At 39.1% G+C, this 23,521-nt stretch overlaps 3 protein-coding genes across 8 annotated transcripts in view; 2 read left to right on the plus strand and 1 right to left on the minus strand.

The window, feature by feature from the left end:
* Nucleotides 1–6,177, plus strand: part of LOC117342107 (mediator of RNA polymerase II transcription subunit 12-like protein) — a 44,732-nt gene extending 38,555 nt beyond the window's left edge. For all 6 annotated transcript variants that reach the window (XM_033904101.1, XM_033904107.1, XM_033904106.1 and 3 more), the window contains one exon: nucleotides 3,061–6,177. In XM_033904101.1, the coding sequence (XP_033759992.1) occupies nucleotides 3,061–3,279 (219 nt within the window). In that variant the 3' untranslated portion in view covers nucleotides 3,280–6,177. The remainder of the gene's footprint in view (nucleotides 1–3,060) is intronic.
* Nucleotides 6,178–10,314: 4,137 nt separating this feature from the next.
* On the minus strand, nucleotides 10,315–13,207 carry LOC117341770 (mucin-2-like). The gene is made up of 2 exons (XM_033903634.1): nucleotides 13,195–13,207; nucleotides 10,315–11,819 (listed from the first exon to the last, which is right to left on the minus strand). The coding sequence occupies exons 1-2, from the start codon at nucleotides 13,205–13,207 to the stop codon at nucleotides 10,315–10,317; spliced, it is 1,518 nt and encodes a 505-aa protein (XP_033759525.1).
* Nucleotides 13,105–23,046, plus strand: LOC117342494. Its single transcript, XM_033904668.1, has 2 exons — nucleotides 13,105–13,348; nucleotides 19,146–23,046. The coding sequence occupies exon 2, from the start codon at nucleotides 19,165–19,167 to the stop codon at nucleotides 20,170–20,172; it is 1,008 nt and encodes a 335-aa protein (XP_033760559.1). The 5' UTR covers nucleotides 13,105–13,348; nucleotides 19,146–19,164; the 3' UTR covers nucleotides 20,173–23,046.
* The last annotated feature ends 475 nt before the right edge of the window (nucleotides 23,047–23,521 follow it).

The following is a 23,521-nucleotide window of genomic DNA, read 5'->3' on the forward strand; positions in this document are numbered from 1 at the left end:
CTTTTCAACCTCGCTGGAACAGGAACAGTTCAGTATCCCAACTCTAAATGTGTGTATTAACGCACATTCTTATCCATAATACCATTTTGTATGACCATCTTTGAAAGATGTTGCCTTATTGAGTGGCATTGTTAGCTTTCCCGTTTGAAAACTTTAATCAAAATATCCTTTGTGAACCAAGCATCCTTCAATTTTATCTCATGTTAGAGCAAGTACCCAAAGAATGTCCCCTATTGGAGCAAACATCCTTAAAAATATATAACTGATTGTAAAATATGAAAAAAAAATCTTTAAAAGGAATCTTTTGTTTGAATCGGCATCATTAATAAATCCTTTGTTTGAAAATCTTCAAAGAATGTCCTTGCTTTGGACAAGCATCTCTGAGATAAATGGCCTGTTGATAAAGCTTTTACCCAAAGTTTAAACAACCAACCTTTGATTTTCGTTTGACGACCTTTGGCTTGTGGTTAATGGGGTATCTATAGACTGAGTCAGTGGTATATAATCACACTTTTGTTGAGTGGATTGTTTAGATATACAGACTTTTAACAACTCTATTTAACTAAACGTCTGTCACCAAAATTAAATTGACATAAGAGTTATCTAAATCAGCAAAGATGTGCGTGCATTGTATTTTACCAAACATTGAAAATGTGCCTGTACAATTGTTAGGCCACGGTTTGGTAGCTTAGAATAAACCTGGAGGCTTCTGTTTGGTAGTTGTCACTACATCCCGAGGAGGTCACAGTTCGTTAGTTGTCACTTAATTCTGAGGCCACAGTGGTAGTTGTCCCTTAATCCTGAGGCCACAGTTCGGTATTGTCACTAAATCCTGAGGCCACAGTGGTAGATGTCACTAAATTCTGAGGCCACAGTTTGGTAGTTGTCACTTAATTCTGAGGCCACAGTTTGGTAGTTGTCACTAAATCTTGAGGCCACAGTGGTAGATGTCACTAAATTCTGAGGCCACAGTTTGGTAGATGTCACTAAATTCTGAGGCCACAGTTCAGTAGTTGTCACTAAATTCTGAGGCCACAGTGGTAGTTGTCACTAAATCTTGAGGCCACAGTTTGGTGGTTTTTAATCACTAAAATGATATTTCTTCATGTTTGTGTTTTTTATTCACATGGAGTTCAGTTGCAGTGAGTTTTCTGATAGTGTTCTTAGAAGTAATGGTGTTGAGATGTAACAGTGAAAATTGTTTGTTTCAGTTAACAAAATCCGACTTAGAAGTAAATGGTGTGTTGAGATGTAACAGTGAAAAGTGTTTGCGTCAGTTAACAAAATCCGACTTAGAAGTAAATGGTGTGTTGAGATGTAACAGTGAAAAGTGTTTGCGTCAGTTAACAAAATCCGACTTAGAAGTAAATGGTGTGTTGAGATGTAACAGTGAAAAGTGTTTGCGTCAGTTAACAAAATCCGACTTAGAAGTAAATGGTGTGTTGAGATGTAACAGTGAAAAGTGTTTGCGTCAGTAAACAAAATCCGACTTAGAAGTAAATGGTGTGTTGAGATGTAACAGTGAAAAGTGTTTGCGTCAGTTAACAAAATCCGACTTAGAAGTAATGGTGTGTTGAGATGTAACAGTGAAAAGTGTTTGCGTCAGTTAACAAAATCCGACTTAGAAGTAATGGTGTGTTGAGATGTAACAGTGAAAAGTGTTTGCGTCAGTTAACAAAATCCGACTTAGAAGTAATGGTGTGTTGAGATGTAACAGTGAAAAGTGTTTGCGTCAGTTAACAAAATCCGACTTGATAATTTACAAAGGTATCAGACTTAAAAACACACAAAAAATAACTTAGAAATATCAGTAGTATCTGGTGTGAAATAATATATTCCACATTTTCATGTTACTCACCTGTTAATGACTCTTTTTTTTTTAAATTGGCTAATGCAGAATGACTAACTTGGTAAAGTGCATCAGAGGGTGGAATGGATTATGTGCTATAATATATAAAGGGGGCTCTCTACCCAAGACAAGTTCGGAATGAGTAGTGGAAAAATTAAATCTTCAAAAACGCTTCTTGGCTACTTAAATTTATAACCTGACATTTCTGGGGAAGAAAATTCAGTGCTGTACGTCTGAACAAGGTAGACACACAAGAGATGTCATGACAACATTATCTGGTCCTTTTACCTTTGATGAAATATTGAATGGTTGGTTAGTTATACAGGCCAATTGGACATCTTGTTTACTGTTTTTGTTGATTTTTTTTCTTTATATGTACTCAATAACATGAAATTTGACACTTTTTTTAAGATGAAATTTGACATTTTTTTTTAGATTTTGAGTTCAATGATAAAGTTCAAATGTAAAAATTGCAGATAATAACAGATATTTCCTCCTTTCAATTTTGTTCTTTTAACAATACAAACCATGGTAGTATAAGGCTAGTTGTGCTTCTCTTGTTATATAATTATTCAAAATTCAAAATTCAAAGTCAGTGGAAAGAAACCATAAAAAACAATGGTTCACTATCATTACATGATGGGCTGTCCAAATCATTCTACATCCTTGATAGGTTTTCTGTCAAATCTTATGTTATTAGTATATCTCATTTTAAGCTCCCATTTGTCTGAAATTGTGTATACTTAACTTTGAGACTTATCAGAAGCACATGATGGCTTACAGGCAGCCACCTTTGATTTTAAAGAAGTTTTTGTCTTGCATTTGCTGAAATTGCAAAGCAGGACTAAAGTGTTGCTTTTCTGTCAAAAATTTAAAGTGAAATGTTGAGTATGACACAGTCACTGAAGAAAACAGTGGCTGACAGGTGACCATAATGGATTTTGATTGTTAAAGTTTCTAGTAAGTATTTGTTATTTTCAAATTCTTACTTTTGAGAAACAAGGCGTTAGACAGGTGGTCATCTTTGATTTTGATAGTTAGGCTTGTTATCACTCTCTCTTCAAAAGTACCGGTGCTGGAGGTATCCCAAACAGGCACATATTTTGCCTGAACTTTGTCAAATCACACGGAGGCTCGAACATGCATATTGAGGTGTGTAACTGGTGTAATTGGCCCTTGATTGTCATGTTTGTCTTTTTCCTACATTTCAGACTGGCTCCTACATACAGAGGATGGGACCACATCAGCAGCAGCAACAACAACAGCAACTCCAGATGCAACGGAGGATGATGCCAATGCAAAACCAGCAGATGCAGTCAAACCCACAGGCAGCCCTTGTAGCTCAGCTCCAACGACAGATTTCTGTGGGGCCAGGCCAGGCACCGGGACCCCAGTACAACAACTACCCACAACCCCCACAGTACCAGTAGGCAGATCTCTGGGGTGAGGCCCTTTGACCTCTGACCTCAATACAATAACCTACAACTCCCAGAGTACCAGTAAGCAGATCTCTGGGGTGAGACCCTTTGACCTCTGACCTCAATACAATAACCTACAGCCCCTACAGTACCAGTAGGCAGATCTCTGGGGTGAGACCCTTTGACCTCTGACCTCAATACAATAACCTACAGCCCCCACAGTACCAGTAGGCAGATCACTGGGGTGAGGCCCTTTGACCTCTGACCTCAACACAATTTCCTACACACCCCAGAGTACCAGTAGACAAGTTGGCAGACCACTTGGGTGCGGATCTCGGTCAGTCTGTTTACTGGCATCCCCACGGTATGTGTTGACAGGACTAAGGTCAGTCATCTGAGACATTGTATTTTGGATGGGGCACTAGTAATAGCAGAAAGTGTTATCATTTTCATTGTCGTAACTTCGTTCTTGGCTTGTGTCAAATCAAAAGACTGTCTCCTCCATTTTGTATACAACATACACAAAGACTACACACAATATATTATGTCCTGCTTCATGCAGTGGTCCCATGGAGTAACATATCATTATATTGTACAAATCAATGTCGCAAAACTTAAAGGTTTGTCAAAAACAATAAGCCACAAAAGAGTTGAACTCATGCATTTAGTGGTGAAATGTTTTTTTAAATGTGGCCATTGAATTTGCATGTTTCTTATTTAAGACTTGTGTTCTCAGTACATTTGTACATACATAAATGTAATATAAAGGAATTGTTAAGTTATGAAATGTTTGTTAATGGTTTTGTATTGAATTAAATGATTACTATGTTTAATGAAATTATAATTGGATCAAAACTATTATCCACTTGCAAAGTTTTGAATCGGATGAAATGATTTGCTTACAAAATCTGAATTGATTATGAAAAACATATGATTATTTTTCATCGTATGTAGCTTAAACAAAACAGATATTTGAAGACATTCAGTGATTGATATGAGGATATATCTGGCTAACATATCTATAATTATCAGTTTCTGCCACAATGACCAAAATTTTACTTCCAGAAATCTACAGGTGATTGATATTTTAACGGCCTTTCTGAAAGTTTACAATGATATTATTTATCAATATATGTAAGGAGATATGTGCTATTTTTTTAAATTGTTAATTATAATCATGTATTGATCCTGTAAATATTGATCATGAACAAACACAGATGTTAATACTGTAATTATCTCCACCTGTTGTTTGTGACACGATACTTGTGTTTAATTGAGACATCTGGTACATGTTAGTCACAGTAAGCCAGTCGACTGTGTCGGACACTGTAGAAACAGTACAAAATAGGTCTAATGTTGGTGAGGATGTAACAGGTATTACAGAATGATAAATTCCCCACTAGGAACAGTGGTGTTTATCGGAATGTTTGGTTGTTGTAGTATGTTAATTGTTATGAAATCAGTGAAGAACTCTGCTTCACTTTAATTTTATAAAGATCTGTTCCATGTAAATAACTTATACACACTTCATACTCATCGACCATGGTAACCATGTCTTCATCAAGAACCATTGTTTTACCATGGCACTCTGTCTTCATCATCGACCATGGTAACCATGTCTTCATCATTAACCATTGTTACCATGGCACTCTGTCTTCATCATTGACCATGGTAACCATGAATGTCTTCATCATCAACCATGGTAACCATGGATGTCTTCATCATCAACGATGGTAACCATGGATGTCTTCATCATCAACCATGGTAACTATGAATGACTTCATCATCAACCATGGTAACCATGGATGTCTTCATCATCAACCATGGTAACCATGGATGTCTTCATCATCAACCATGGTAACTATGAATGTCTTCATCATCAACCATGGTAACCATGGATGTCTTCTTTATCATCAACCATGGTAACTATGTAACTCATCATCAACCATGGTAACCATGTGACTTATCATCAACCATGGTAACCATGCCAGTAATGAAGGTAGATGAATGGAAGCATTAGTAATTATAATCATCTTCATCACCAGTCGTTGTAACCATCTTCATCACCCATCGTTATAATCATCTTTATCACCAGTCGTTATAATCATCTTCATCACCAGTCGTTATAATCATCTTCATCACCAGTCGTTATAATCATCTTCATCACCAGTCTTTAGTCATCTTCATCATCACTAGTCGTTAGTCATCTTCATCACGAGTCATTACAGTAATCTTCATCAGCAGTCATTACAGCCATCTTCATCATCACTAGTCGTTATAATCATCTTCATCACGAGTCATTACAGTAATCTTCATCAGCAGTCATTACAGCCATCTTCATCATCACTAGTCGTTATAATCATCTTCATCACGAGTCATTACAGTCATCTTCATCACTAGTCGTTGGTCATCTTCATCACCAGTCGTTATAATCATCTTCATCACAGTCATTACAGTCATCTTCATCACAGTCATTACAGTCATCTTCATCATCACTAGTCGTTAGTCATCTTCATCACAGTCATTACAGTCATCTTCATCATCAGTCGTTATAATCATCTTCATCACAGTCATTACAGTCATCTTCATCACCAGTCGTTAGTCATCTTCATCACCAGTTGTTATAATCATCTTCATCACGAGTCATTACAGTCATCTTCATCACCATTCATTATAATCATCTTCATCACAGTCATTACAGTCATCTTCATCACCAGTCATTTTTATCATCACCAGTCGTTATAATCATCTTCATCACCATTCATTATAATCATATCCAGTCATTGTAATTATCCTCCATTGATTGTACTGTACAGCTGTTATCTGTAAAGTAAGATGTAACATGTTATGTATGATAGAATGACACGTAAACATGATGAAAGAAGCATGAAAATAAACTTTATAAATCAATGGTCGGATCTCACTTGTTTGTTCAGAGTCATGGGTAAGATTTGTGAGGTAGCTATCCTTGGGGGAAAGGTGCGCTTGAAAGGAGCTGTATCTTACCCATATGAGAGAAAAATGTGTAAGTCACGGGGCTCAAATGTCAAACAATAAGTATGTATTTCAACATCAAATATGAAGCCAGTTGTAATTTCAAAGGAATGGTATTTTTTTCTTAAATAGGGGAAATATTGTTTTATTTTTTCTTCCTCAAAGCAAACTCTTGAATATGGAAATTATAGGGCAGATTAATCTGTTAATCGGTTAATATGATCCAGTATTAGGAGAGTTGAGCTGGGTTGGTCCATTTCAGGCATTTGATCTGTTCCATTTTATTTATGGTTACTAAACGTAATATACGTGTGATCATTTCTCTTCGTAGATTACAGTAGCGATATTAGTGCTCTAGTGAAGGATTACGACATTACATACCTGTATATACAACAGTTTAGAGGTTTTATATAGACAGTTACAAAATATGACGTGGTGGCCTTTTGTCGGAAGTCTTTTCATTTGATTGGGAACAAGTTCTGATGAAAGAATGACATAAATTATGTACAGGTTATAGAAGTAAACTGAGAAAATGACATTTGTCTTGTGACCTTGACCGCTTCACGGTTAAAATTGACCTATGACCTTTAGGTTAAGTTGAACTTGGGGTCAAATTTTCGGTATGTGACATGAAAACGTCTCTAGATCGATGACAATTGTTTATACGCGGAAGGACCATGCCTTGATGAAAAATCGTGATACTTTGCTAGAAAGTTCTCGGAACGAAGCCCGACAAAGTTTAGAATGAATGGCCTTGACCCATATTCAAGGTTAAGCGTTCAAAGATGTTATCTGAAATGTTCTTAAGTTTGAAGTACAATGGTACAATTTAGTCATGTCAACTCAAATTCAGCCAACAAGTAGCTACTTCGTACAGTAAGAATCCTTGTCGAGACGACCCCGAGACGTATATGTATACACATTTAATTTGCTACGGGGAAATGTTACTGTATGTATCCTATTTTTACGGGATTACAGTAATGCTACATACCAATCCTCAAAAATCAATAGCCTTAATAACTGCGCCGACGTATGGCGGCGCGTGCTCTCGTGAGTGATGACACGACCAGATTATTTTTAGAAGGACAGAATCCCCCCAAGTCTGAAAATACAACACGCGACAGTCATTATAATACAACATTATCTTCCAACAGTTTGATATTATGGCGCGACGTTTGACTTTTTATTTCATTTATGTGACATTATAAAGATCAGATGACATCACCATGGTGAATTGTGTTATCACTAATTCAATTGGTAATATCGCCAATTCATTTGTTGTAGGTGTATCATTTAATGAAGTGATACAAACTCATTCATTATAGCGACATCACCTACTCTTTTCATTAATAAAAACCATAATAGTTTTGTGATCACCCTAATCTTAGCCTAATGGACAATCTTTATGAAATGCTAAAAATGAATTTTGATCGCCAACACACGCGCTAGAGCTATCTGTCCTCCATTGGCCACGGGACTACCGTTATTGTCCAATGAGATGCGCGTGCGCGAGTGTTTTTTGTTGTTGTGGTCGTGTATTTCTCATTGCGCTTTTCCATAAAAAAAGTAATTCAGTACACATTTTGCTTTGATGGGTACCGTAATACACTCCGGGGGATATATACACAGTCCTACCATTAGAGACATGTTCAAATGATAGCTGTAGAAGCCACACCCTGCCACCTGCAAAATCCGAAATTTCCATAACCCTATTAAAACCATACATATTAACATGGCATACCGGTAGTAATTACAAATTTGTTTTAATCGGATTGTTGTTGTGACTTATTTTGATATATTCCATCTCCAATAACAGCAATTCAGACAAATTTGTTAGTCGGGAGCCGCCGGAGCTTTCCGTAAACGGATTTTATCGTTTACGGAAAATGCCGACGATTTCCGATTTATGTGCGCGTCGATGGCGTAGCTAACGAGTGATCCTGTATCTTATAATAGTTCCGTGGTAGCCCACGCCCTTTGGTAGCCATACGACAGTATATTGATGGTGTATTTGAAAAAGACTAATTAGATAGGTCGCTTAAATTGCATGCATATGACTTTTTTATGGGCAATTTTAAATCTTCGTCTATAAAGCAATTGACGTTTTCACGGCAGTATTACTTTAACTCAATTTCGAGAAATGGCAGATTGCTTATAGGAAAACAAGATTAGAACTACATGTAACCTTGGCAAGTTATGCAATCCCGAAATAATTCTGAAAAGCTTTAAGGTTTTATTTGGCCCTGAAAAAAAAAAGTAAAAAGTAAAATGTTGAAGTCAGGATGGTCTTTGACTGACATTTCATCACATGGGTTCATTAACTTGTATATTGGCCAAATATCCGGGTTTAACATCGTCCCGGACTCAATCGACAGTGCAGAGTCTCGTGGGTTTTGAAAAACTACAATGAACATCAAAATTCGTCAAATGTTTGAATTTGTGCTGAAAATGATTTGAATTCATATTGATTAGCTTTGAAGCAGAGCTTGGTCTGGTGAAGCTGATTGAAAATTGTGGGATGAGGACTCAGGTGTTAAAACAATGTTTTATGTCCGACAGGGAGACTGTGACGGCGGCCAATGACCTGAATTCTTATCCTTGGATCTATGTCTGGTGGCCCGATATCGATTGTATATAGATAGTGGCCTGGGGCGCCAGCCATTATTTGGCTGGCACTATCTGACCAAGAATATCTGGTGAGAGTATTTTTGTTGTTAAAGAGACAAAAAAGAACCAACTCTGTGCAACAAACGCCTTTTGTTTGCAAGTTATTTTGGTGTGTTGATTTTTTTTTCGTCATTACGCCTTTTACAATTTTACGTCATTTAAGGATTGAATCTTGATTTGGTCGATTTCATGGGGTCATGAATTGAGTTGCTCTTGAGACAAATTTAATGAACTGCGAAGCAGAAGATTCAATCCTTATATTTCAATTTATTTATTTTTTCGAATAAAAAAGTCGGTCTAGATATTAATGTCTCGAAGCTTGTGCAAGTCCAAATGCGGAAAAGCCCGAGGAGTTCCGGATTGTGCATGTCTAGTCGGTCGAGTAAAATAGTCCGCAATTTTAGGATTGAAAATAGCATTATTTTGTTCAAATAGAAGTATCTAGCATATCTGGTCTTTCATAGAATACAAGAATACATTATAAATTTGATAATTTTAATAATTATTCCATGTTTATACCAACAATATAGAAAAAGTGAAATCGTTCCGCGGAAGGATTTTAACCATGTATTCATACGCACTGATCAGTGTTAATCTGGTCAAATTCATGAGCAAATGAAACGGATTAAGTTTGGTAGTTTCATTGAGTCCAACTTGAGTAGAAATTGAAATATTTACGAATGGCCGTTTTCGTTTCCATTGTCATCAAGACGAAGAACGAAACCTCAATATATTTGTTTAGTCTTGCAGTGGAGTGTTCCTGCTATAGAGAGAAAGGGGTAGCTAGTCCGAGACCCGGTGTGGACAGGACATGTTTTCAATATCCGTTCTTATTACATGTGACGCAGCTGTAATGATATCATCAGAGATGTATCCACTTCCGGCGAATGGTTACAACTGTCTTCCGAGTCATGACGGAATTTGCCGAGAGTTGCTACTGACAAGTCAACTCTCAAACACTTCTGGTGCAGCTACAATGATAGACTGTTTGGCGGGTCGTAACATCCAGTAGACATTGACACTATCAGATCTGTCATTCTCTCAATATCGATCCACCACCAACATCCCTCAATATATACCCACAGATGTCCTGAATTACAAAGAACGAACCAAATTATTGTCGATTTTGTCTGTATCGCGTTTTGTAGTCATTATCAACTGTTTTTGTTGTTTTATGTTTATTTGTTTTTTGTTTTTGCTTTGTGTTTGTGCGAATTCGTAAGTATCAAGTTTCAGCATTGTTAGTACAACAGCTAGTCGGTAATCAAGTCATGTCGACCTAATCAATAAAGAGAAGAAGCTCGTTGTCAATAATGAAAAGGACGTCCAACGCATGTATCGTAGCGCGGAGGCGGTTGTTGTTTAGGATAGTTGACGGAGGAAGTTTTAGGGCAGCGAAGGTTGTTGTACGAGAGTTGACGGAGGAAGTTGTAGGACAGTGAAGGTTGTTGTACGAGAGTTGACGGAGGAAGTTGTAGGACAGTGAAGGTTGTTGTACGAGAGTTGACGGAGGAAGTTGTGGGGCAGCGAAGGTTGTTGTACGAGAGTTGACGGAGGAAGTTTTAGGGCGGAGAATGTTGTACGAGAGTTGATGGAGGGTGGGAGAGTTGACGGGGAAGTTGTAGGGTGGAGAATGTTGTTGTGTGGGAGAGTTGACGGGGGAAGTTGTAGGGTGGAGAATGTTGTTGTATGGGAGAGTTGACGGAGGAAGTTGTAGGGTGGAGAAGGTTGTTGTGTGGGAGAGTTGACGGGGGAAGTTGTAGGGTGGAGAATGTTGTTGTGTGGGAGAGTTGACGGGGGAGTTGTAGGGTGGAGAATGTTGTTGTGTGGGAGAGTTGACGGGGGAAGTTGTAGGGTGGAGAAGGTTGTTGTGTGGGAGAGTTGACGGGGGAGTTGTAGGGTGGAGAATGTTGTTGTGTGGGAGAGTTGACGGGGGAAGTTGTAGGGTGGAGAATGTTGTTGTATGGGAGAGTTGACGGGGGAAGTTGTAGGGTGGAGAATGTTGTTGTGTGGGAGAGTTGACGGGGAAGTTGTAGGGTGGAGAAGGTTGTTGTATGGGAGGGTTGACGGAGGAAGTTGTAGGGTGGAGAATGTTGTTGTGTGGGAGAGTTGACGGGGGAAGTTGTAGGGTGGAGAATGTTGTTGTGTGGGAGAGTTGACGGGGGAAGTTGTAGGGTGGAGAATTTTGTTGTGTGGGAGAGTTGATGTAGGAAGTTGTAGGGTGGAGAAGGTTGTTGTGTGGGAGAGTTGACGGGGGAAGTTGTAGGATGGAGAATGTTGTTGTATGGGAGAGTTGACGGGGGAAGTTGTAGGATGGAGAATGTTGTTGTATGGGAGAGTTGACGGGGGAAGTTGTAGGGTGGAGAATGTTGTTGTATGGGAGAGTTGACGGGGGAAGTTGTAGGGTGGAGAAGGTTGTTGTGTGGGAGAGTTGACGGGGGAAGTTGTAGGGTGGAGAAGGTTGTTGTGTGGGAGAGTTGACGGGGGAAGTTGTAGGGTGGAGAAGGTTATTGTATGGGAGAGTTGACGGGGAAGTTGTAGGGTAAAGAATGTTGTTGTATGGGAGAGTTGACGGGGGAAGTTGTAGGGTGGAGGATGTTGTGTGGGAGAGTTGACGGGGGAAGTTGTAGGGTGGAGGATGTTGTTGTGTGGGAGAGTTGACGGGGGGAGTTGTAGGGTGGAGAATGTTATTGTGTGGGAGAGTTGACGGGGGAAGTTGTAGGGTGGAGGATGTTGTTGTGTGGGAGAGTTGACGGGGGGAGTTGTAGGGTGGAGAATGTTATTGTGTGGGAGAGTTGATAAGGGAAGTTGTAGGGTGGAGAATGTTATTGTGTGGGAGAGTTGACGGGGGGAGTTGTAGGGTGGAGAATGTTGTTGTATAGGAGAGTTGACTGGAGGAGTTGTAGGGTGGAGAATGTTGTTGTATTGAAGAGTTGATAAGGGAAGTTGTAGGGTGGAGAGTCGAGAGTAAGTTGTAGTAGGCTGTTGCAGTCTGTAGTAGGTGTTACAGGCACCCCCCCCCCCCCCAAACAAACAAACAAACAAACAAAAACAAACAAGAAATATCTTTAAAAAAAAGATAAATGGCATAGTTTTAATGCTGTTGGTTATAATGTAAAACTGCCGTTGAAATCAGTTAACGAGCTAATGCGTTTCAGTACGGATAACACAATTATATCAGTTTTAATCATTTTTGGTGATAATAAGACTCCATCTTGACCAGTAACGCCACCTGTCGCGTCATTTACGGGGCCAAAAGAATATTAAACGGCTATCCCGAAAAATGGCCTTTAAGCTATTTCTTGGTACACCCCAAGAAAGTTCATCTCGAAAAACTCTCAGACGATAAACCCCTGTCATAGAATGCTTTTTGTTCAATAACGATATTCCGTATTGTGTTCGTTCGAACCAATCCGAAACTCATAAAACTACATTAAGGTCAAATGCGACTCTTCCGCCGGAAGTTGAGATTATAGTTGCTCTGTCTTCAAATATTCCAATAATGACACTGCTCGTCGGGAGATGATAAACTTCACTTGATGGGAAGATGAGAATTATGTCCGTATAATCGATATCAGGGTGGCGCTATAAGTGACACCGAACTCGCCAAATGTTTCTCGGTCCAACGCCATGAAAAGTTTACCGCCGTACGACTCGTCGTAAAATATATCATTCGGTTCCCGGGGATCGATTATAACTGAGAGGTTTATAGACGTTTGTCTGTTACAGGAACGGACAGTACGCCCCGGGAATAGTACAAGGACACTAGTGTCTGTACCAAGTTTGATTCTGTGTCCTGTATGATCATATCCGACATTTAGTCTGTATACTAACACATCAATGTTAATGTGTCTCAGTTAATAACACACGGAGAAGTTTATAACATATATGGTTATAGGTATATAGAGGTTTATAACATATATGGTTTTAACTGTTATACAGAAGTTAACGACTTTAAAAAAACGACGAAATCACCAAGTACTGTATGCGGTGACGCCATCTTGTTTTCATCCCGACAGTGATGCAAGACCAGTCATTAAGACTTACAAACATTGGTAGGTCACCATCACGGAAATAGATTATCTTATTAACAAGAGAAACACTTTCGAGACGGCCCCTTCTTTCCTATCATAGTATTAGTCCTGCTTTATAAGTATATCGCAGTCACTTATTGATTGTTTTCAATACGACCCTAGCTGCTCCCACTCTACGACGCCATTGTCGAAAGCGTGCCACGAATGTAGTTTGAGACGACCTATTAGCTACCCATTGCCGCCATATCTAGTAACAAGTAGCGAGGACAGGATTAATCAAAGGTAGCCTTATGTGGTCACATAATCCAGGACTAGCTTCATTTGTAGTAACGGCGAGCTTTACCAGCCGAGTGAGGAGCCCTGCGCCAGCTGTACACACAGACATGGTAAGTTGTGTCGTGATCGTAAGGCCACACCCATACTGATAAAGATTTATATATATGTCATATTGTCATGATTTATATATAATGTCATATTGTCATGATTTGTCTACGTGTCATTTTGTCATATGTTTATATTTTTACTGATTTATCATTGGTATTATTGTTACTTTTTGTTGTTGAACACATTTAGTTAACCCATTTTTGTATAAAATTGTATTATTCTTCGATCAGTATATGTTTCAGTTGTAATTGTTATATTTGTAATGTCCATGAATATAGACATAAGAGTATATACAAAGTAAACTGTTAACATAGTGTGGAATGGAATCATTCTTATCAATTACGCGGCAAAACATGTTCAGCATCTGCAGCACTGCATTGTTAAACAGGTTGCTGCCATAATAGCTTGGCAGCTTGTAAAAACAGATGACATTTTGTAGGTTCGATCCAATATCCTGAATTAAAGGATATCCTCGATATAACCATTGAGAGTCGGGAAGATTACAAGACGTTTTAGCTAAGTTAAACACCCAGTTTAAATGTGCCTCAAATATATTTTACTCGCTATTAAATGTCTTCTGATTGAGGGAGTGTAATTTTATGAACCTGTAAAATAGTTTGAAGTAAGTTCTCAAAATAGTATCGTGTCCTGGTGTTCACGTTCCTGTAGATGTTAAATATCATACAAATCTATATATCGAGTTATCTGTTTAGACATAGTTGACACAACATACCGTACATGTATGTATTTTTCTACAAAACAATAATCCACAGTTCAGTGCCCGTTTATTAATCTTGGACATAATGGTTGGCACCTTAATAGATAAGCTCTGTTCCTGGCAAGTGTTTGGGCGTGAATATCCATAGACATATCGAATCTCCCATCGATCTGCTCAATCAGTTAGGCTTGTAGTTTTAGTCGGTGACCCTGAAGGCGACGCGTGCCGAATGCTTTCTTACCAATGTCTGAGTGACCAGTAACAAGATTTGTGTATTTATTGGCCAGGGTTCAAACCAAAATTATCTGTAATAAGTTAGATTCGCGAACGTTAGTGTATTCGCTGGTAATAATCGTAGCCATCGATTAATTATCACAAGATGAAAATATCTGAAAATTATGTAACAAAATATTTATCATAATGAAAGGTATTGATTTTTCTGAAGTTTGTTATCTCTAAAACTCTCTTTCTAGCTGAGTTAGTGTGACATTACTGTGTTGAAAGCTTGTACAGAGAAACGTGAATTCATTCTACTCCACGTCAAATAGGCGATCGCCATAATGATAATATCGGAAAATTGTATAGCCAACTTCTGAAGTTTGATTGTAATATGATTGACAACTTTCTCGTCGCTTGTACAACTTCTAGAGTTGGCTGTATACGGTACGGTTGGGGACGACACCATAAAAGGCACTAACATCTCGATGTATCAAGTCTGCATGGTGGTAAATAATTGATCCGGTACATTAAACTTCGGCATTCTTTGGCAAACAAATTCGGAACACAATTATATCAGTACAACTGTAGTTTGATACGGACTAGATGTCCTCCGCCACAGCGGGCAATACATATGTACTTAGGATAATTACGTACCCTACACAGGTAAGATTGTGTATTCCGAGAGTGTGTCGTGCTGTCAAATCTGTGAAAAGCATGTCTGTTAAATAACTGAATTCCATTCCCGTTTTATCAGTAAGTATACTTGTGATACGTGTTGGGGACCATTACGTGGTAGTCTATACTGTGTGTGACTTTAGTGAGAACCACAGATAAAACACAGCCGTGTGAATTACTCTGGAGACATAACACAGAAAAACACATTACATTTTAATGGCATTACTATAGATCTGATGGAGATATTGCGAGATCTTGGCTAACGTCAGCACAGTTAAAATCTCGACAAATGTCAAAAAGACCTAGCTATATAAAGTCGGAGCCTGTGCTGTCTGTCTGCTGCCAATTATTTCTAATTATAAGGAATTACGCGTCCGTTATTTCAGGTCTGAATTATTAATCCACAACGAGGCCGATGGAGATCGAGCTGCAGTAGATGGTCACTTTCTTCGTGACGTCATCTTCTTCCGTTAGGAAGTTAATGATTACGTGACCTTTTCTACTATTTACTAATATATTACGCATTTAAAATATATATGTTATAACATATATGTATTGTGTGTGAGAATATCGTACACAATACCGATTCGTATATATTGCAGTGATACTTCCTGCAAGGTCATAGGGACATAGGGACATAATGTATTATTAAGGTATCATATAATACCGGCCTTGGAGTTGGAAATTTGAGGAGTCCCTGTGTATGAGGCCTGTGACGGAGACCAAAACTGAAAAATGTGCTATGTGTGTGTAGAGAATACAAGAACTCCCGCTATATTATATAATTAGACAGAAAAAATAATATCAAAACTGTAACCAGTTGTATGACGAGCCCCTGTGATAGAGACTCCCTATCGAGTGTGCTGTATGGGAACTCTACGGTAAATGTCAGAGAGAGATAAGCAATGACCCAAGCTAAATGGAAGATTGCCATTCTTAGCTGTTGACGATTCTAAAGCGATAACTCGTCAGAATAAATTGATAGGATAGAGAGCCACATGTCGATTTTTATTGGTATGAATGTGTAACACCTACAACATAACTTTGAGATTTAATTTAGAGTATAAAGTCTACATAGCATTGTAGGTAGGGGTGTATCCAGGGCCGCGTACACTAAACCTGTATGGTGTTTATGTCATAATAACGCGGGCAGTCGTCTAGAAGTGTCGTACACTAAACCTGTATGATGTTCGTCTAGAAGTGTCGTACACTAAACCTGTATGATGTTTATGTCATAATAACGCGGGCAGTCGTCTAGAAGTGTCGTACACTAAACCTGTATGATGTTTATGTCATAATAACGCGGGCAGTCGTCTAGAAGTGTCGTACACTAAACCTGTATGATGTTCGTCTAGAAGTGTCGTACACTAAACCTGTATGATGTTTGTGTCATTATAACGCGGGCAGTCGTCTAGAAGTGTTGTACACTAAACCTGTATGATGTTCGTCTAGAAGTGTCGTACACTAAACCTGTATGATGTTCGTCTAGAAGTGTCGTACACTAAACCTGTATGATGTTCGTCTAGAAGTGTCGTACACTAAACCTGTATGGTGTTAATGTCATAATAACGCGGACAGTCGTCTAGAAGTGTCGTACACTAAACCTGTATGATGTTTATGTCATAATAACGCGGGCAGTCGTCTAGAAGTGTCGTACACTAAACCTGTATGATGTTCGTCTAGAAGTGTCGTACACTAAACCTGTATGATGTTTATGTCATAATAACGCGGGCAGTCGTCTAGAAGTGTCGTACACTAAACCTGTATGATGTTCGTCTAGAAGTGTCGTACACTAAACCTGTATGATGTTTATGTCATAATAACGCGGACAGTCGTCTAGAAGTGTCGTACACTAAACCTGTATGATGTTTGTGTCATTATAACGCGGGCAGTCGTCTAGAAGTGTCGTACACTAAACCTGTATGATGTTCGTCTAGAAGTGTCGTACACTAAACCTGTATGGTGTTAATGTCATAATAACGCGGACAGTCGTCTAGAAGTGTCGTACACTAAACCTGTATGATGTTTATGTCATAATAACGCGGGCAGTCGTCTAGAAGTGTCGTACACTAAACCTGTATGATGTTCGTCTAGAAGTGTCGTACACTAAACCTGTATGATGTTTGTGTCATAACAACGCGGGCAGTCGTCTAGAAGTGTCGTACACTAAACCTGTATGATGTTTATGTCATAATAACGCGGGCAGTCGTCTAGAAGTGTCGTACACTAAACCTGTATGATGTTTATGTCATAATAACGCGGGCAGTCGTCTAGAAGTGTCGTACACTAAACCTGTATGATGTTTGTGTCATTATAACGCGGACAGTCGTCTAGAAGTGTCGTACACTAAACCTGTATGATGTTCGTCTAGAAGTGTCGTACACTAAACCTGTATGATGTTCGTCTAGAAGTGTCGTACACTAAACCTGTATGGTGTTTATGTCATAACAACGCGGACAGTCGTCTAGAAGTGTCGTACACTGCAGTCAGAGATGTGTGTTCAAAGCTTGTTAAATGACACAAAAAATACATTTTAATTTTTTAGTCAAATTTTCATACTTTTTCATGAATATTAGCTAGCACAGTAGTATCGGTGTTATGGCCATTGAACCTCAATGAATTGCACGCTTATTTATATATTTATACATTTTATTTATTATTAATCATTGATGTGGATAATTAACGTTTGAACCTTGTTTAGTAAGGTTAGCCAGTCATGATGTGGCAGGCTGTTGCCGCGTATACATTGACACTGGTGTAAAACTACATGCAGAGAACATTCGTCAAAGCTGCCCGATTTAATCATTAGTCCAATGTTGTCCGCGTCCTTTTCAGACAAGGATAAATAGCGGGAAAATAGATAAGACCTCAAATGCAATTTGAAAAAGCTAACAAAACTTCACGGGAGAATAAAATCGTTATCTCAATCGATAAGATAAGCACATGTTTGATTGATTTGTCCCCCTTTTGTTTTTCTGGAGTCCCCTATGTAAACTAGAGTCGTGGCACAGTTGGCAGCAATGTTTTAAAACATCCGACATTACTAGTGAAAAACAGAACACCACACGAGTAGGTATTGAATATACTAAACGATATCAGTAATTCCATGTGGTGAGTTGTTGTCTTGTTACCACGCATACATAACCGGGTCTCTCACACATACTGACTTACAGTAATACAGTAGTAATACAGGGGTAGTACTATAGTCTCCAGTTTCCTAATGTATCGCCCCATTTAACAGTTATAGAGTAACATCTATATACAAGGGGACCGACACAACCTCAGTATAGGTTTGAGGTGGTAGATCTACAATGACGTACCTTTTTGATATGGGTACGGCTGATGATGACGAATTATACTACAAAACTGATATTTGTTCTCTAGTTAGGACAAAACGGGAATAACAAACATAAAAAATACTTTGATACCAATCGTAATCACAGGCACGCGATACAATGTATGGGTTTTATTGTATACATGGGGAGGGGCAATGCTATGGTACATGTAGTTTACTTTATGTCCCTCTCCAGAAAAGAAGACCCCCCCCCCCCCCCTTAAATCATCAAACCGTGTGCCTGTTCTGGAGCATCAAAAAGTGAACCTGTGCTGGAAATGACCACAGGGACTGGACACACGAAATAGTGCGCCGGCCACGTAACTTCAGGTGAAGATCCGAGGTGCGTGATTCGACGCTCCCTTCCCGTGCTGGTTTGTGTTTCTCGGAAAGCTGAGAAACGGTCCAGTCTGTTCTGTCGTGGTTGTGTCCTTGGGCAAGACACTTTACCCTAATTGCCCTGGATGGCATGCGACGGGCCTCCAATATATTGGTCTGTGAGGTAGTCACCAACTAATACAAGTACACCCCGCCTCAAAATGACCCTAACTGTTCACGGGGCGATAAAATCAGCAAACAAATAAGCAAATAAACAAATCATCGTTATTGTCACCCATTCTTGCAAAGAGCATTTACCTATCGAAAAGTCTTAAATGTCTGTGACTAAGTATTTTTTTTTCTTATTTAGCACAATACGGTTTTAATGTCATGCTAATATCAACTATACATTGTATTTAGCAATTCCGTGTATCACGTACCTGGCTTTAAATAAAAACGATAATCTTCAATATATGTTTCATGATAAACTGTATACAGTTCATTATTGTGTCTTTATATTATCTTTCCTTTGCAGGCAACCAACTGACGAGACGATGGTATACGAGACACCCCGATCTTCCCGTTCGGAGTCCCCCGTGGCCCCTTATCCCGGGTTCGACTTTGACGGGAGTCGCCTGTTTCCGTCTCCCATACCAAGGGTCACCTGGCAGGGAGAGGCAAACGCCATCAAAAACCGCGGCACCGTAGGGAAGTGGGTGTTCGATTATTACGCTGGAAAATATGACTCGCCTCGACCGGAACCACGATGTCCGACCCCGGCAGCTAAAGAAAACCATGAACATGGCCGAAACGGAACAGTCGCGCGGCTGTTGAGAGATTCCAAAACTGCCCGGCCATCAACTGCTCCCCCAAGGGTTAAATCCGAGGCGGAACCGATTGCAAGTCTTAGTCGGGGTAAGCGCATGAAAGTGATCGTGCAAAAATATGCTCAATCGGCACCTAGTCCCAGGGTTCCAAGAATCAAACCGGAAGCGGAAGGGCATTCCCAAGTTCATAAAGGAGGACGAATGGACAGACTTGTTCACAGTTATGGGTGTATACCCCAGTCTCCTCGCCCCGTTCCTAGGGTAAAATCGGAGGCCGAGGATATAGCAGACCTCAGCAAGGGAAAGAGAATGAAAACAATCGTCCACGCTAATGGACGACTTCCTGTAACGGCGCGTGATAAAGCAGTACCGCGGGTTAAACCGGAAGGGGAAGATAATGCAGATTTAGATCGTGGAAAGCGAATGGATAAGATAGTTCACAGCTACGGACGTGAACCGCCCGGTCGCGCTGTACCAAGGGTTAAACAAGATGGTGATCCAAACTACAGGCTAGATTTGGGTAAGCGCATGTGCACTTTGTTGCATGACGTCAAAAAATACCCGACGTCTCCGTGCCACGCACCACGTGTTCGAACGGCCGAAGCATCAACCATCTTACGTAAAAGCCGTGGTCAAATGGCACATGTTCTAAGCCAGTCAGGTCAACGTACATGTATTCATAAACCCGGCGTCCAAAGACAAATATACGACAGACCAAATTCAAATCTCATGTGATTGGTCAACAGTGTCAAGTATTTTTTGTAGATTGTAAAATATCGCTTATTTATATAAAGTTTAACCACGACTACAGAAAGTAATGTTTTTATGAAATGGTTGTGTTCACGTACGGAGATACTGATAATCGGGATTGGTAAAGTTAGTCTACAGTATTAGATCTAAATCAAACTGGAAAAAAAGTCATAACGACATTTCTCAATTTTGTATAGATGTTAGATATTGTTCCTGTATCACAAATAATATTAGCCCATGTATCATCTTACCTAACAGCAATCGAAACATCCCAGCAAAATCCGTCAAGATCCGGAATATATATAGATTCCGTGTCTTGGTGGAAATAGCCGATATGTTGCGATCCTTGATAGCCGTAGATCATTCCGCTACCCTTCATGATGTAGGTACGGAATCTACCGAGAGTTGACGAGTGAGTCGTAGATTAATTGACGACAGATTTATGGCAGATAACTGCTCCCTAACCTAGCCAGTAACGATACAATATTAGAGAATGATGTATTGATATCTCGGAACAACTTTATCAATTATAAAATGACGCTGTTATGTCGATAAGTGTTGTGCCAAGTAACTTCACCAGGCATTTGGCAAACGGCAATCACAACGGACGGAGGACAAACTAGAGTTGACAAAGGACATATTAGACGGATTTGTGCCTTTTGCATTTTGTGCTTCAATGAAAGGCACATTAAAAGCATAGTTTCGGTGACTAAAACGTGTCGGAATCTATAGTGTCTATATAGCTTGAAGAAACGTTTCACGTATACTTGCTTATTCCCTTTAAAAATTCTAAGGGACAGGCGATACCGCTGTGATATACGTATGTCTACTGGAGTATTATACAACATACAGTCGTGTACTTGTCAATATGATTGGATTTTCGTATATAATAGTCAGTATTAGATGTTAGTATCTTAAGTATCGGGAACACCGTAGTCGACAGATAGAACAACATTTTCTCGTCGAAGGTAAGCCGTAACGGACCGGTTCAAATCGTGACGAGGGGGCACATATACTCTCGCTCATCTATGACGAGCGTAGCTGAGTTGATACGTACACTGATTACAAACTCTGTGACATGAAATGACACTGAAGTTACACTTTACACCTCAGTGGACATACACTTCACTGGTCATTTGTCTGGTAAAGGTGACGCTTCACGGGTTATTTGTCTGATTAAGGTGACGCTTCACTGGTCATTTGTCTGGGGAAGGTGACGCTTCACTGGTCATTTGTCTGATTAAGGTGACGCTTCACTGGTCATTTGTCTAATGAATGTGACGCTTCACTGGTCATTTGTCTAATGAATGTGACGCTTCACTGGTCATTTGTCTGATGTGGGTGACGCTTCACTGGTCATTTGTCTGATGTGGGTGACGCTTCACTGGACATTGGTCTGATGTGGGTGACGCTTCACTGGTCATTTGTCTGATGTGGGTGACGCTTCACTGGTTATTTGTCTGATGAAGGTGACGCTTCACGGGTCATTTGTCTGGTAAAGGTGACGCTTCACGGGTCATTTGTCTAATGAATGTGACGCTTCACTGGTTATTTGTCTGATGAAGGTGACGTTTCACTGGTTATTTGTCTGATTAAGGTGACGTTTCACTGGTCATTTGTCTAATGAAGGTGACGTTTCACTGGACATTCTTCTGATGAATCCAATACTGGTTGTGTTGCACGTTCGTACACATTTTCATAACATCTTTGTTCCGTCTAATTCACAGGGACCTGTCGCGAATTTCCACCCCATGGTCCGTAGATATGTACCATAAATATGTTTATGGACAGCGTAGTGAGAATTCGTGCCAATTCCCTGTATGTTTATTCCATGATATATGTACCAAGACTCTTTAACACTGAATCACGGGCGAGGTTTATTTATATATGATATTCTGGTTTTTTTTTATGGTTTTAACTCCAGACATAAGTGCTGTCTTTACCAACATTTTGATTAATTTTACTTTCGTTGTGGTGGAAAAAATTAAGTTCACAAATATCTGGAATGGGGTTTTTGGTCAAGGTTAAAATATGTCTGTCTACTTTGTCCTAATCTTAATGTAATTATTCGGAATGTGAATGACCTGAACGAGTTCGTGTTACGGGTCCTCACAGCAAACTTGACAGGCAGACAGTGGCTATGTGTATATTTTGAATTGAGAGTCTAGGGTTTTATATTTTCTATTTTTAGTTAATGCCATTTGTTTAGTTCATTGTTTTGAATCTAAAAGAACCTTTTTGAAATTTTGTATGCTTAATAAATATGATATATGGTACTCCTATACTCCTATACGTCTAGTCATGTTTAACTTCTAACATAATAAGAATAGATATATTTCTTAAGTCAAGGCCAGCCAATTGCCCATTGTATTTTTGTTTATTATTTTTCATCTTCTGTAGGTTTTCTCCCTTTGTTTACAAGCAGTGTTTCCCAAATTGTGTAAGCTTTTCTATGACATGATGCTATTCTTTTTAAGTACCATTTTAATTAGACAATGTCTCAATTCCATCTTTGTTTTAATTCTTGGGCAGGGGACGGGCGTATATTGTTACTCTTGTTATATATTATTATAATTTCAGTATTCAAAAATCAAATGTAACATGAAGTTTCAACTACATTCAACATTGAAAGAATATTTTACATTGAGACGTACCATCCCAATAGTCAGGTGTTACGTTCGGGACTCCCCGGCTCGTACTGACACGTTTATACAATAGTCAGGTGTTACGTTCGGGACTCCCCGGCTCGTACTGACACGTTTATAGCTGTATTGTGATAGTGGCGCGTGATAGACTATTAGTGCTTATATTGTTATTATTAAATATTTTGAAATTCAATAAACATTGTGTTTTTATATGTACACGTTTTTGTATGAATTGACACATACATCTTTCCCAACGTCATGGGAAGCTCGGATTTTGTTGTTATTTATGAATAAAATGCTTTTTATTATATGAGAGAGAAATTACATTAAAGTGGTAATTAGAAACATACGAGAGAAAAATTGAGACAAAAATATATTCACAATTTGAGATTTTTTTTAACAATTATTATTTTGGATTTTATCGTGATGCATTAACAGAACCATACTAATTCTTTCGTCATACAATGTATAAACTTTGATTAAAAATAATCAAGAACCTTTTATATACAGAAATCCTCTGCTCTGCAAGTAGGGCGTAAGAATTGTACCTGTTGCCCCATTGCATGATCATAAGAGGCAACTTAATTTAGGTTCTTATCCGTTCTCTTCTTTCTAAATGTCGACTCACTTCTCCCTAATGTCACCCTTGACATTTCTTTTCGTTTTACCTTTAATTAAACGTTTGCCTC

The sequence above is a fragment of the Pecten maximus genome, chromosome 14 (genome assembly GCF_902652985.1).
Source record: "Pecten maximus chromosome 14, xPecMax1.1, whole genome shotgun sequence".
NCBI lineage: Eukaryota > Metazoa > Mollusca > Bivalvia > Pectinida > Pectinidae > Pecten > Pecten maximus.